This window comes from Thermobia domestica, chromosome 8 (assembly GCF_964235325.1).
Source record: "Thermobia domestica chromosome 8, izTheDome1.hap1.1, whole genome shotgun sequence".
Taxonomy (NCBI): Eukaryota; Metazoa; Arthropoda; class Insecta; order Zygentoma; family Lepismatidae; genus Thermobia; species Thermobia domestica.
In genome coordinates, this window is record NC_137461.1 from 263,579,503 (window position 1) to 263,596,165 (window position 16,663).

The 16,663-nt window shown below is 35.9% G+C and overlaps 1 protein-coding gene across 3 annotated transcripts in view; it reads right to left on the reverse strand.

Moving 5' to 3' along the window:
- Nucleotides 1–2,112: 2,112 nt before the first annotated feature.
- The window catches only part of LOC145693600 (uncharacterized), a 166,662-nt gene continuing 152,111 nt past the window's right edge, over nt 2,113–16,663 (reverse strand). For 2 of the 3 annotated variants that reach the window (XM_081769730.1, XM_081769731.1), the window contains exons 4-5: nt 13,303–13,498; nt 2,113–2,332 (exon numbers count right to left, since the gene is read on the reverse strand). In XM_081769730.1, the coding sequence (XP_081625856.1) occupies nt 2,209–2,332; nt 13,303–13,498 (320 nt within the window). In that variant the 3' untranslated portion in view covers nt 2,113–2,208. The remainder of the gene's footprint in view (nt 2,333–13,302; nt 13,499–16,663) is intronic. The other variant, XR_014132810.1, reaches the window with a different exon arrangement.

Below are 16,663 nucleotides of genomic sequence, written 5' to 3' on the forward strand. Positions count from 1 at the left end.
TATTAATCTCTACGCGACACACAAATCAATGTAACTGTTTATTTCCTTTGGAGAAAATCTAGAAATTAGTTTATACGAATTATAGACAGGGTGGTTAACTATACTTTTTTTTGGTACCAAAATAACAAGAGCTAACCAAAGAGAGAATCAGAACACCCCAAAACTTCAGGGGATGTAATTTTGGAAGAAATTAATTTTTAAAAATCTAAAATTTAAGTAATTTATAGAAAAGACTTACATTAGGTGCTTGAATTATTTTCACTATTGACTAATAGAGGTCAGCAGTAGTCGTACTATTTTAACAGCGGAGAGTAACACTAAACGTATATGTCTATAGAAGTACAATCAATAGGCTTTTAATGTTGGTGTGCGACCATAGATTGGAGTAAAAAGAACATAATTATTTATTAGCTTGAGTATGTGGGTTTTGTCCCCCCTCCTCCTCCCCCCCAAAACAAGCATTTGTGTGAAGTATTACTTTTATGCTTTCATCTCAATAACTATACTGCTGAAAGTCATCGTTTGCTAGTGGAAGCATATGGAGCACACAGTCTATCTGAAGCAACTTGTAGAGGTTGGTTTAGACCAGGTTTGGGGAATATGTGGCCTTCTGTTTCTGTTATAAAAATGCTAAATTATGAGAGAAATATAAAATATACAAGAAATGTGTTGTTATAGTGTTCTACATTTTTATGAACCGTAAAATAACTACAGAAATAGATCTATTCAAAAATTACCATATGGGACCTTGTTGGGAAATAGGCATTGTTAATGTGGCCTTTAAAGCGAAAAAGGTCCTCCACTCCTGGTTTAACGATTTAAAGATACAATTTTGACCAGGGTGACAAAGAGCGTCCTAGTGAGCCGAAAAAGTTTGAAGATGGACAATTAGAGCCACTACTGGAAGATGATTCATCCCAGATGCTCAGAGTTGTCGGAAACATTACTGTAAACGTCGGTGCGTCAACTATGAGCATACGTTTAAAAGCAACGGAAATGGTCCACAAATGAGGAAACTGGGTACCACATGAATTGACAGACGTTGCGAAATGTCGAACCATTTGTGAGTTGCTGCTTCAAAGACAAAAACGGAAGTAGTTTGTGCATTGAGTTGTGACTGGTGATGAAAAGTGGATTAGGTATGACAATCCTAAGCGCAGGAAATCATGGATACGTTCCGGCGATCCATCAACATCAACGTCACATGATATTCATAGAAAGGCCATCCTGTGCATTCGGTGGAATTAAGTCGGTGTAGTCTATTATGAACTGTTGCAATCGGGTCAGACGGTTAATGCTGAACGCTAATTAATTTGAATCGAGCGCTCAAAGAAAATCCCTGCTATATCCCTAAAGACAAGACAAAATTATTGTTCTCCATGACAATGCCAGACCACGTATTGCAAATCTGATAAAGGTAACTTGGAGGCACTTCGATGTAATGTCTTGCCTCATCCGCCCTATTCACCAGACATCACCCCTTCAGATTACCATTTTGTTTCGGTCGATGCATAATGGTCGTTGTGAACAACACTTCAGATCGTTTGAAGATATCAAAAAACGGCTCGATGGGAGATCACTTCAGAAGAACCTGATTTTATTTAAATTGCGGAATCCACGTATTATCCGCAAAGCGGGAGAAAGTTGTAGCTTTCGAAGTACAGTACTTTTAATAAAATATACAAGTAATGTACCATTCTTTTGAAATAAACATGAGTTTTTGCTGAAAAAAAAAAACAAGAATTAATTCTAGCACCTAATACTTTAATCGAGATCATACACAGGGTGAGGGGGTTCTGGAATTAAAACCATTCAGCAAGTTCAAAGTTAAGTATTATTTTTGGGAAGCGGCACATGTCAGGAGACAATATTGGGTCGTTATGAACCATGTGAAGATGGGCATATCTGCAATTAAGTGATTGTAGTTGAGCGAGTCAGTGTGGTTAATTAATTATTTTATTTTATTAGAATACTACCGCAGCTATCTACAAAATTCTATTGTCAAAATTTCATAAAGTACTCGTAACCAGTTTTTAAAGAACTTTTATTAAACTAACAAATGTGAAGATTATTTTTCTAAATATTTCCTAGAAGGGCAGTGATACCAGAAAGTAAATAAAAGCAATTTTTTTTTTTCTTAAAGAAAATCCATTCATTGTATTTTGTGCATACATTTCTTATACAATATAACGTAAAGTCTGTAGACTGTTATTTCCGTCTCGTAGAGGCCAACCACTTCTGTAATACGGAAGGATTGAATTTGTACACCAATTTTCTTGGGAAGTTGCGACTTCTTGGCACAGGCAGAAGAACATTCGTTCTGTAATATGTTCTGCAAAAGATAAATGAATATATTGATTGAGAATTTTGCGTTAAAAAGAAAAACTAGCTACAAAAAACTTAGCAAAATAATTTTAAAAAATCAGTTCAAATGTCAATAACGCAGTGATGCCAACTCGTGAGAAATATACCATTTTGTGGGATTTTTTGACAATTTCTCCAAAAGGGATAAAGGGAATTTTCATCTTAATTCGTAGCAAATATGGGATTTTTCATCGATAACAACTACATTCTTAATGATTGGAACGGGGGTCAATGATTCCTCGATAATCCTGAACTCAGCGTTAATTGTCGTCAAGTTTTGATACTGAAAGATGCATGTTAGCACAGAAGTAACTTATGAAGTCTCAAGAAAAAACGAGCTCCAAGAAGTGTAAATTGTGCTCTGGTATTTTTAAAATACAAATAATATAATTAACGGGAAAAAGTAAGCTGCAAAATGAGAAGCAATCAACATCATAAACGTTGAACACGAAACAAGTGGAGAATAAAATTCTTCTAATATTCTTACGTTCATTACAATGAAAAGACACAAAGGAATTGTGTAAATACTAAATCCTGACGACAAAATGTATGTGTGTTTGCCAACATTTTCAACTGCCTCTTTCAATTAAGAAAAATAGTTATCCATCAACTACTTGGTAAATGAAAATGTAGAAGATCGAAATTTACGGGTAACGGTACTTGAGGAAAATGTAAGACATATAATGGTTTCATTTTTAATTTTAATTTTGTAATTAGTATAACGTGGGAAATTCAAGAGCAAAATGGGAATTTCTGCCTCTAGAGATGGGATTTTATAATTTTCAGGTTGGCAACACTGCCATAACGTACTGGGTGTTATAAGGGAGAGGAAAATATATATTCTTCATTAAGTAACCTCTTTCGTCACTTTTAAAAGATAAAAATCGATTATAGTAATAACTCTTTCAGTCAAAATTATTTTTGTAATTATTATTATTATTACGAAGTGAATACACATGTATAATCGTACAGCAAAATAATAAATTCCAAATACTGAACTCCATTTTTATCTCCTGCATGAATTTACCATTTTGTTCACGACGTGATTTTCTATGGCATGAGGCCAGGAGTTTCTTTGTATAGATTACGTTACTACTGACAGTGGCGGGTATATCCTGGGAGACCTAGCCCCCCCTCCAGTTTTTGGAGTGACACAAAATATTGAAGCTTATTATTTATATATTTTTGAACGTTTATAGTAAACTCATATATAACTACCATAGTCTGGGTTCTGGCTGGCACACCGGTTTTTACCCTCTAGATCCGCCATTGACTACCAAACTTCTTTTTCTGCCTTTCGCTACAAATCTCACACTATTGTTTCTTTACTCCTTAATTATATTTAGTATTTTATGTTTGTTTCTAGCGTGGGTTTGAATAATCGATCATTGCTTTCAACAATTTCGTTTCATTCCACTACTGAGTACAGACGAGTGTCAGTGATGCCAACCTGAAACAATATGAAATCCTATGTCGAGAGGCGAAAAATCCCTTTTTACGTGTGAATTTCCCACGTTATACTAATTAAAAGTATGCTATAATATTAAAAATTAAATTTCTCTCTGTTAGTCACTTTTTACAATAAGCCGTAAATGAATAAGCCGTAAATTTTGATCATCTTGAAAAATCCCATATATGCTGCTTATTATCCCTTTCCGAAAAATTAAGGTCAAAAAACTCCTACGATATGGGATTTTTCCCACAGGTTGGCAACACTGACCAGTGTTCGTAGGTTTCCGTAAGAAAAATCCCCTCAAAATTTTCCCTTTTCTTGTCAAATTTTTGCTGGTTTGTTGAGTGTCCATTCCTGTGACAGAAGTTGGGTAATAAGCTTAATTTAGCTATATAGACTCTAAAAGGAAGTGCCAACAACACTTGCTTTATTCATTTGCTTTTTGGTTCTTTCTTTTTCTTTTAACAAAAAATACACACAAGTACACCCAGCCAACAATAAGTGCGAATTATACTACTTTCCACACACACACACACACACACACATATATATATATATATATATATATATATAGGGGAGAGGGGGTACATTTGAACAGGGGGTACCTTTGAACATTTAAGATAACAGGCTAGAAATAATAGCATATCTGGTGGTTTCAAAATTTTTAGTTTGGCAAAACTGCGTTGCGTGACGGTCAACTGTTATCTGTCATTTTAGTGTAACTGTTGATGAACAGCAGTATTTTGTTACATTTGTGAGGTGGAAAGTTGGAATTTTTGTGAAGTTTTGTAAGATTTTTGTAAGAAGCCTGTGTTTTGATATTATCTGCCATTCATTGCAGAAGCAAGTACATTAATTTACTTATCTAATGTTGCCCTTTGTATTTCACAATAGTTTGTACTATCTGGGTATTACCAAATTCCACTTGGTCATGCCGGTTGGGGCAGTTTTGAACAAAAATTAGGGGGCACATTTGAACATTGTTCTACCTCTACTTTTCTGAAACTTATAAGTATCACCAACATGTTTGTGTTCTCAGACAAGAAAGACAAATGTTCAGTACCAACTGCTGATATTGTGTGTAGACTTTCTAATCCCACAACTTCTGGAGAGACAAAGCGTACTGCAAAAATTCTGACATTTCATGTTGATTTGCAGAATTTTAGGGTAGAATAAATTTTGTGTCCAGTACCCGGTTAGTGGTGAAAAAAATATAATTTCTTAGATCTCTTAGATTGCTAGTAGTAATAGGTTTTCCATTAAGCCTATCAGCTATGACGAGCAAAATTAAAAAGTGAATCATAATCATATTTTCACATATATGCTACGATGATCGTATTCTTCTAAATTTTTCTTCAGATCACACCTACGCCTATAGATATGTTGTGCACATATCTTTTTGTGTGTGTAACGTATAACGTACAGCATATATGCAGGCCCGTATTTAGGTAACTACTATTCTGTGCTCGAACACAGGACGTCACAATTTATTGGGCGGCAAAATTTTGGATTTTTTTTAAAAAAAAGATTCACAATAAAGTTATATTTAATACTATCACACTCCGAGTCCCGCGCAAGAGCGAGAAAATGTTTAATTCGTTCTAATTACAGTAGTTATTAATTAGCTAGCTTATCTGATTATTTTTAAAAAAGTCATTCTCTCCTCCTACCACCCCAAGGGGTGAGGATGAACTTGAACATCATGAAAACTGATACCCTTAAACTCAGCGACCTCGAAAACAATGAATTCAACACTAATATCTGTCTTTTCGATTATTTTTAAACTCTCGTCCGCCTCACTCGGGAGTTGAGTATGACCTTGAGGTTGAATTGGAATAAAACTGTCACTATTCATCTCAGTGACCCCAAAAACTATGAATTCAACTCAATTCAGATGTGTTTCCGAAGGGGAGGCAAATTATTTAGAGCACAGAGGCGCACAATATACAAATACGGGCCTGCATATATCTTTCAGCAATTATTACTATTATTATTATTTCCTTGCCATGCGCAATTGGTTAATTCTTGTGCCTTAAACCGTTAATGGTGCTTTGTTGCATTAGCCTTGTTGTTCGTAAACGAATTCATCCTGAAAATAACGATTATTCTAGTAAAATAATGGTTTGTTCAAAACTGCCCCACGTAGTTCAAATCTACCCCATGCTTGTTTAAATCTACCCCCCCAAGGGGTACATTTGAACGACACCCCCTGCGCCCTTGCACAGAATGACAAGATCAAACAAAGTACTCTATCTTATGGCAAATATAATGTATATTATATTTAGTTTTTGCTACAGTTCTAGGAGGAAATTTACTGTGTGTTTGGAAGCAAAAACGAATATTCGAAAACAGATGTTCAAATGTACCCCCCTCTCCCCTATATATATATATATATATATATATATATATATATATATATATATATATATATATATATATATATATATATATATATATATATATATACAAACTATTACTATCATATTGGTTTGATTCTGAAGAACAAAGTAAAATTTAAGTATTTATATTGATCAATTACCCAACTCGAAAATTTCTCTGGATTTTCACGTTTTATCAAAAAAAAAATTCTCTTTTTGGTAAACTAGATTAGGGAAATTTCCCTCAAACTACGAACACTGATACAGACAAGAATTCTTGTCTGTGCTACTGAGAGAGAATAGAACCCTCCCCCCATTACGTTCCCGCCAAAAACCTTTTTTTAACAAGGGTTGTAATATGGATACAATGTGAAGATATTATTAGTAAAAAAAAAGGTAAAAGATAAAAAAATAGCGTAAAAAATAACAGAAATAGTAAAAAGTAATAAAGTGAATGTGTTAAAATATCGTGATAAGGAAATGTTACAATTGGGAAAACATAACGTCAAAATCGGGAGCGAAGTTCAGACAGTGAGGGCTAATGGCTAAGTATCCAGATGGAGAGGGTTAAAGAGATTTAGAAAAGTGTAAAGGAAGAAGGGGATCTATGCACGAGTAAGACGTGTAAGTGTAGTGTATATGTGAAAAAGGTCCCACTTCATCCCCTTACTCTACACAGCACCACGGGAACACTATATACTCTCGAAGAATATCACTGAAAAACTAAATACTTTCGTTTATCCACCGAGCACCGATTTCACCTCTTGGTCAGTGTTGCCAGACTCACAAAACGCGAAAACCGAACGCAGAGAGAGAGGACTGTATAATGAAAGTTATCATTAAAGACAGAGCTTTACTTTTTAACTTTTTTCTGCATTCAGAAGTGTTTATTGTCTTGCCTTGAGCGATAAAAACTTTGAACATTATGACACTTACTTTAAAATTGCAGGCCTAGTTTTAATATTAATATGCAGGACGGAAAATTATCAGAGAAAATCACATCAATTTGTCAACCATCAAAACTGAACTTACAGTCTGCATCTTCCAAAGGACGTCGTCACTTTTTATTGTTTGAATTGAAAGTGATTTTGTGTTCGAAGTCTATCACACAGTATTTTGGGATAGTGTAAAACTGCAAGATGTGGATCCATCTTGCACACTGATTTGCTAAACATGGATTCATTGTCTCGGCAATACATTTACCGGTATTTCGTTTTTCTCTCTTTTATTACAGTTATTTTGCTAAACAACAAATATGAGTTTAATGACCAAGACAGAAGATAAAACACCTTTTTTTTTTCTTAAAAATAAAACATTTTGATTCAAAATTTCCGTAAGAGCGTACATAATGAGTGCAGTGAAACCATATACTGCACGAGAAAGGCAAATTACCGTATTTATACGGTCAGGTCCGTACGTCTGGCAACGCTGCTCTCGGCTATTGCTCCACTGAATGGGGCTCTTCGCTTGCTACTGTATGTACGAAGACTGTGTGAAGTTTGGATTGAATTGAATTGCGTTTGGGTTTAGCGTTCCTTTCAGCAGCGAGGCTACATGAGACGTGGACCTACATCTTAACGTGGAATCCGAACCACATGAGCTCCCGCCGGGAATCGAACCTGGGTCCTCCTGCTGTGTGAAATTTGCAATACACGTGTTTTCAATATCTATGTTCCTTATAAAAATGAAATGAAATGAAATCTTTAAGTTTTACATCCCACGGTTATGCCAGTTAGGCTAAAGGAGACGGTGATAATGAGAAATGAATGAGATGGTGGAATGAAGAAAGTGGGAGGAAACGGGAGGACCCCGAGAAAACTCACGAGCACGATGTTTGTCCACCACAAAGTCCACACGGCGCGAGCTGGGATCGAACCAAGGACCCCAAGCACCGGAGGTGAACGCTTTAACACTGAGTCACCGCGCCCCCTATGTTCCTTATATACTTGGCATATACGTAAATCAATGTTTAAGTACAAGTAGTGGGATAAAGTAAACGTCTATTGTAATTTGTGACAGAAAAACAATCATAAGAATTCATGAAAGACTGCTAAAATGGTAAATCTCATTCCTGTCTTGAACATGATTAGAAATTGTTAACAGCGGAAGATCCACAATTAATTTCAAATCAGGAAGGGTTATTGTAACCAGAGCCCTGCAAACCCAGGCCCGAAGACGGCCCGGCCCGGCCCGGATGGATCTGAATTCTGTGCCCGGCTCGACCCGGCCCGGGCCGGGCTCTAACCGGGCCGAACCGGGCCGGGCACATTTCGGGCCGAGGCGGGCCGAACCAGGCCGGGCACATTTCGGGCCGAACCGGGCCGGCCCGGCTCGGCCCGAACACTGTGAAAGATGGATCGGAAACTAATATTGGCAGCCTGTGTTAATCGTAATGTGTTTGGGAAATTAACTCTTTATTCAAGACTGTAAAGTACTGTACTTCTACTATTCTTATTATTACTACTACTGCTACTACTACTATTATTATTATTATTATTACTAATACTATTACTGCTATTACTATTGTTACTACTACTATTACTTCTACTACTACAACTGCTACGACTTCGCGTCAGAGTTGACCCGCCGGGGCGGATCCAGGACTTGTAGTAGTATTAGCAGTGGTCGTAGTAGTAATAGTAGAAGTAGTAATAGTAGTAGCAGAAGTACTAATAGTAATAGTATTACCAGTACATCGCAGTCTTGAATAAAGAGTCAGTTTCCCAAACACATTACGATTAACATATTCTGACAGTAAGACCGTACAAACATGGCAAAAATAGAGGTAGTGAAGGACATTAAAAAAACAAATAGGCTGACAACATTAGTTTCCGAACTGTAATTCAGAGTATCCGGGCCGAGCCGGGCCGGCCCGGCTCGGCCCGATATGTGCCCAGCCCGGTTCGGCCCGAATTGTGCCCGGCCCGGTTCGGCCCGATTCGACCCGAAATGTGCCCGGCCCGGTTCGGCCCGGCTCGGCCCGGAATGTGCCCGGCCCGGTTAGGGCCCGGTCCAGTTTGATATTACTTGAAACGGGTCGGGCCGGGCCGGGCCGGGCACCGGGCCGAACCGGGCGCGCCCGGCCCGTGCAGGGCTCTGATTGTAACATGATGAAACATCAGCATATATATTAATAATATAATTTTAATATTTTCAAAAATACTTAATTTTAAAATATAGGTAACAATCAAATTACTATAGTTTTAATAGATTCCTAATTTTAAAGATTTCTTCACAACATTGTTCGCATGTTTATTTAGAATACTAATTACAGAGTTAATTGCAGTAGGACTTCTCACAAATTACATGATACTACACTGTGTACTTACAAAATACAGGAGAACAAGAAATAAATTACAAAAGTCTGTAGCTGCGTTGTTGAAAAAAAAAAATGATTGTTTTGAGAGCCCGGCTTTAAAAAATCTCGAGAACCTGCAGCAAAATATATTAACTCATATCAGTACTCAAAGTTTTGGTCTACTCTCTAGTTTATTACATACTAACATATAGACTAATAACCTTACAGTGTCATGAAAGAAGTAGTACTGATACTGCAAATGAATGTGATTTTACTTTGTTTCTGAGATATTCAACCCGTTTAGAAACTAAAACTGTTAAGACCGGTTTTCCTTTCAATGTCGTATGCAAAAGGTGAGTAGGATGAATCATAATCAGGGGCGGCTTTAGGATTTTGATTTTGAGTAGGCCCGCTCCTTCACTTATGGACACATGTACACATTTAATTGATTAATGATAGTAGGAAAGTACTTTTACAGTAGTGGTTAATGCTATTTGTTAAATAATTATCTACCATTAATATAAATAGTGGACAATATATTGACTCTGTATTGTGTCATTTAGCGTTTATATATTTTTCAAAATTTTTAGGTAGACCCGTGTCTAGCTGGCCTATCCGTTAAAACCGTCACTGATCATAATGTTACCAGAAAATAGCAGATTTTTTTTTTAATATTCTCACTTTTACCCTGCTGATTTCAGTGTTCTTTTCATAAATTATTCCTTAGTTTTGGCTCCAAGGAAGGTAACCAGGCTAGGGCATGTTTTGCGAACACTCAATGTGGTAGTGACAAAATTAACAAACCGCGTACATCATTGAAATCAATTTGTAGTTATGAAATTGCTTTTTTACTCCCATGTCTCTTCTTTAAATCATTTTGGATTTAAAATATAAATCATGTGTCAAATTTAAGACTTAAAATTCACGTATTTTCCTGTTTGTCAGCTATGTTTTTATCTTTAACGAAATTACAATATACATGCAGAAATATCGTTAAATTTCCATCCCTATCTCTGACAAAAAATACAGGGAAATGAGTCAGATGTAATGGAATTCGTAAGGATGTAGGATCATTTTTTGTATTTATTCTCTGGGAAAGAGTCTAGATTTCTGTGAACAGAAATGAACAAATCAATGTATTTATCGTGGATCTTTCTAGGAAGTAACTAAAAATCGGTTTTTAGTGCTTATTTGTAGTACCACTCCATTTAGACAAGTGAACTTCAATCACTAGTCAGATAAGACCCTTCTCGAAGATAAGGACCTTGAAGAAGAGGAAGAAATAATCTCTATAGATATCAAACCTACTGAGCATTAATTGGATGATCAAAATAAACTTAGCTCCGCCTTTTTCGTATTTGAATTACCAAGCCACTCCCACTTTGAGTTCCAAGTAGATACATTTATTACAATTAAACAAGTGTTTCCATATCGTGTACTCATAAAAAGTAAATAAAACTTTTAAAAATAAATTGGCTTTTTTTTGTTTTTGTTTAACGTCCTATGATTATCCACCGGCGCTAACGGAGACGATGATGATATGGAAGGTAATGATGGAATGACAAAAGTGAGAGGAAACTGGAAAATTCCGAGAAAACCCACATACACGATGTTTGTCCATCACAAAGACCACTTGGTGGGAGCAGGGATTTTATTTCTAATACTTACGTTGGAAAATAGAAGTAACGCTCTTACTATAGTACCAAATTCTAAAATGTAGACACCGGCTGGACCTACATTACATTACTTTCATATTATTCTGCTTATTTGGAGCTTTATACAAATTTGCCCATTTCTGGTATGACCTCATGCATTTTGGATCCCACGTTAAGCGGTAGATCCACATCTTAAGGGTCTTCACAACAGCGAAATTAAACTACCACTAATTTTAGATTTTCCTGTAATAGCTTCAAAACAAGTTAAAATATTCGAAAAGCGGAAACGTAGTGAACTAGATAATACGATTGTGCATGTGATACCGTTATCACAATTCATCTACCTGCTTTCGATTTGCAACTGTAGATAAATTTAGCTTTTTTTTTTTTTTTTTTGCGGATTGTGTAAATAAGGGCATACCAAAAGCAGATGCGTGAATTGTGGTAAAGGTATCACATGCAAAATCGTATTGTGTAGTCCACTGCGTTTTTGCTTTTTGAATATTTTTATTTGTTTTGAAGATACTACAGAAAAACTCTAAAATTAGCGGGAGCTTAATTTTGCTGTAAAGAAGACCCTTAAGTAGCCTCGGTGCTGGAAGGGAGGCTTAACTCCAAATCAATCACAGAAATACAACGGAGCTTTTATGTACACTATACTAGAGAAGAGCGAATAATCATGGCTCCCAGACTGAAATGTGAGGTACCGAAAGCTATTATGGCTATTACAGCATTACAATAGTAATAACATCTCTATTCCATTCATTTTTAATTTTCCTTAGAAATCTTTCCCACCACCACCACCCCCATAATATTTAGACCATATCTTTCCTTTTTTCACGCACCACGACGCTGCAACCGAACCGAGAAAACGAAATGAAAAAAAAAAGAAAAAAAAAAGAAATAGAACATATCCTACTTCCCACAAATGTCATAGGATATGCCATGCCATCAGGTGCGCACCTAGAAATTTTTTATTGGGAGGGGTCCAAAGTGTTTTGGGGAAGTTAATGCGTCTGTGTAGTATTGAACATGTTGTTCTGCACTCGAAAAGAAAAGTTAACCAATCATTAAATACTGCCACCCATACTATCAAAAAAAAAAAAGAAAAAAAAAGGATAGAACTACGTAGATTTTTTTATAAGAAAAGAAAGAATACAGATGAAGTGTAAAATGAAATCTTTAGCATGTCTCTGCTAAACAAGTATAGTGGTATTAAGAAAGTGTCCAAATGTTAGGAGAGTTGCGGAGTTTTGAGTTTTGAGTCCGGACCCGGTGGGCCCCCGCGTGGCGCCTCTGTATTTCATGGAAAATTGTATAACATTTGCTTGGACGATTCATCCGCCATTTTGCATTACCACCAATGCTATTTATCAATTTTTTCATAGAATTTATTATGGTACAAAATAATTATTAATAATTACTCACTGATGTAGGTGGTTGGAACCTATATCTGCACCGCATATTTTTTCACGCTCTACCCTAGCCAACTGTTTTTAAGTTGGCCACAAGGAAGCGGGTGAGGGTAGATTTACATCGAAGTTGCACACCGAGTGTGACGTAATGCCACATGGTATTATTATAGGGTTAATGTGGAACAAAAAGACCTTGGGCTTCTAACCGTCTTTGCTCGCTGACGCTCGCTCAGCTATGTTTCGTAACGTAAGCAAATCACTTTTTATGCTTTATATGTTACGTATAAGGCAAATGAGTATTATTTTTATCTTATTTTAATGATAAAAGTGTTACGAAAATAAAAATAAAAATAAAAACTTTCCTTGGGCCGGGTTTGAACCCACGCCATAAGCACGCTCGACTATGAGAATCGACAACAACAAGCGTTTGATTTCTACTATATGTACACTACGTGGCGAAAAACGGATAACTTCAACAAATCAGAATCACGTATTTAGCTCCTATAGCTAAGGTCGAGCGTGATTTTAAAATATGCGGTAGGATAACGATGGTTAGTAATTTAATACGAGAAATCGTGCATAAATACTTCAGTGTTTAATAGGGCTAAAACATCTTAGATATACCTCTTACCACCTGTTGGACAAGTTTGTTCAACATGGATAAGCAGAAACAAAAGAAAACATATTTCGAGAGTAACGGTAGTTCAATTAGTAAAAAGATATCTATCTCGAGACTAACCTCATTGCTCTTGCCATTTTCTCGTATGTCATGTTAGGATTTCCATGTCTTCTACCCCAGAGTCTTGCCAACCAATCAGTATTCAGGATCCGAAATATGCCTTCTTCCCTTTGAAGCCATCTCAAATAAGGAGCGTTTTTACTATCTTCAAGCAAATTAAGAAGAAATCTCCACAAAAGGACTCTTTCCACTCTACCTGTAATTTGATGAAAGAAATATATCTTCGTTAAGCATGTCTCACGAAGTCACTTTAGATTGAGGACGAGAAAAGAACTATAAAGTACGACAATTTCTTAACCATTTGCAGTCCATTTTAGATTTTTCGAATTTGTCCGAAGAGGTCTGCATTAATTTGTTAAATTACAGAGTTTGTCATTTAGTTTCTTACATGTTTTAGATTTCAAATACCAAGTTATTACCATACAGTCAGAAACTGTATCGTGCGTGACTCGACTTCAGGCTGGAATGAGCAAACCTAATGTCTTGCCCCACTCGACAAAAGACCACAAAGGGTTAATACGTGGGTTGTTTTATCTTTAAGAAAACTATACATATAAACAATGCAATGCATAAGGGAAAGTTTCTGGGTTTTAACGCCCTTGAGCAAGATATTATACAAAAATTAACATTTGCAATAGTAAGATATGTATACAAACACCTAAATGATACGAACTTTGTGGCTTGAAGCCTCCCGTTGATGAAAATCTGTGCACGCTACTGCTTATAACAGCGAAATATGTTCGAGTGTGATGGAAAATGTATGTTTTCCTTCTGCATAGTTTTCTTGAAGATAGAACACATTTAATTTTAAAATCGTAGTAATTTCTGTCGTAATTTGATACCTTTCCAAAACTACTATTTACTCGAACATTGAAGTAAATATTCGTAGACCGAAATTCATCCATCATATTTCATTATAATCTAGGCATTTCAGTTTCATCAATTAAAATTACTGTATTACATTAAAATCATTTACAACAAAACTCAATGATGTAGGTGACTGGAACATATATCTGCAGTGTGCGAATTGAAAAATTTTCCCAGGGGGAGATGAATTTCACCCATATGCGCACCCAGTCCTCCCACACACACACACACACACACATATATATATATATATATATATATATATATATATATATATATATATATATATATATATATATATAGATAGATAGATAGATAGATAGATAGATAGATAGATATACTACAAAACAATTGAGATGTGAGATCTTTCATAAATTTTCACTCAGGTAATATTTAGGTTAGTTACGCAAAGTAAGAATTGTTCCCTTTTTCTATCTTATCTTTATGTCCGTTTAAAAATACTCCAGAGGGGGGGAAAAGTTATCCCTGCCAGGGATAAAATTTTTCTTCTCCAGGGTGGGAAAGATTTTTGTCAGGGGGGGGAAATCCCTGGCATCCCCCCCGCCAATTCGCACCCTGTATATCTGCACCTGAAGATAGAATATTTTAATTGAGGTTAAGCAAGAAGGAAAAGATCAGAAAAAATATTTAACAAAATGCATAAACAGTCTTGATGGGGATCAAGACAATATCAGGGGACTCTTGTCTTGTCTTCTTCACCGTTATCGGTGTTTTTATTATAAAGTATCAGCTTACGCCATGTATGCTACAATTGTGATTAAGTTGAAGTGTTTTTGTTGTAATTGTAATTAATTTTACAAATGGCGGAATCCGCCATTTGCATTTTTTTGGTCGACTTTCTAGTCGTTTACCTGTTACATATAGTATTAATTGTATTTTTAATTATACAATTTTAATTAGGTAGGTTATGATATATAAAGAAACAATTAGTCAAGTTCAGGTAATAATTGTAATGTCTTAGCTAGGTATAAATATGGTCAAAATCAGGAAGGAGTTCTAGCGGGAAGAAGAGGGCCAGTTACCCAGATGATCGGGGTGAAAATATTGGATAAAGTGAAATATTGATGAAATGAATGCCTGCAAAGTAATTGTAAATGTGTATAAATGTTTTCGTGTTTAAATGTGATGTGTGTAGGTGATGTATTGTATGATGAATATTTTTCACTTTAACCACTTCCTCTTCAGCAGCTCACTATCGGAGGTGTTCACACTTTCACAATCACCGCGAAACTCAGGGGACTCTCGATTCAGCCTTTCTGCTCTCATTTTTTCCAGCATACTTTGCGGTCGACGTCGCGTGGAAGTATCGCCAAGGATGTTATAAAATAGAGGCTCTGGAAATAGCACAAAATAGTGAAGACATATGTCACAATCATAAGTATCCTATGATTGGTGATTTTCTTACCTGTAAAAGGTTATTTCGGGTAATTTATTTTCACTCCTATTTGTGCAACCATACGTGCGGCACGCAATCGTCGTATAATATAAATCTGAAGCAAAGACAAATGTAAATAAATGACAGACACACTACATGTCTACATACGAAGATCGGAATGTTTTGAGCCAACATATATAACGGAAACGAGAGTAGCTAATCAGATTTGCCAATACTAGATTGTTTTTCGACTTCCTAATAGGTTTGGATTCAGTTACGTAGTAGGATGAAGATACATATGGGCAGATTCTCTATTTTATAACTTCCTTGGGTATCGCGATATATCGTTGAAGAGAACAAGTAAAATACTGCTTACGCTAGTTGGTATACTGTTTCAAGATGTGCTAAAGTTCCGTTACAAGACGTCACGAACAGGGAGCCAATCAGAACGCTAAACGCTAACTGGGGCTACCTGTTATTTTATATACCTTGAGACAATATGGCTTCCGGATAAGTACCAGAGATTTATACTCAACTTGAATTCAATTTTTATACCTTGAAATATACTTTAGAGAATTTGGGCCTTATGCAGAGTCGTTCTGAGTGTGGTTAATGCCATACTAAAGTTTGACTAACATGTTTCCAGCAGTAGTCAGGGCTTTAGTATAACGCTAATCATACATCAAAGCGACTATGCATGAGGCCCTATGTGTTTTTGATGTAGGTTTTAATATGTAATTTATGCAAAATATATCAAGCGCCAATATCAGTCCTTTTTTTTAATAACAATTCGATAGTGTAAATAATTCAACTTAAAAAGGCAATCTCAGACTCATGCATCGAATTTAGTTGCAGTAATTAGTATAATTAATGTGATTTCTTAATATTTAAAACAGTTTAATATGATGGAGGATAAACATTAACACAGGCATTTTGAAAAATAGTTCGTGCCATTGAAGTTACATCTTATGATGATTTAAAAGAAAAGCAAAGAAAATTTGAGACATGTCTAGCTGAAAAAAAAAAAAAAAACTAAGTGGAAGCTACTTAAATTATTATAGAAAATACTGAGGTCTAAAGTTCAAAACTGACAGTGAT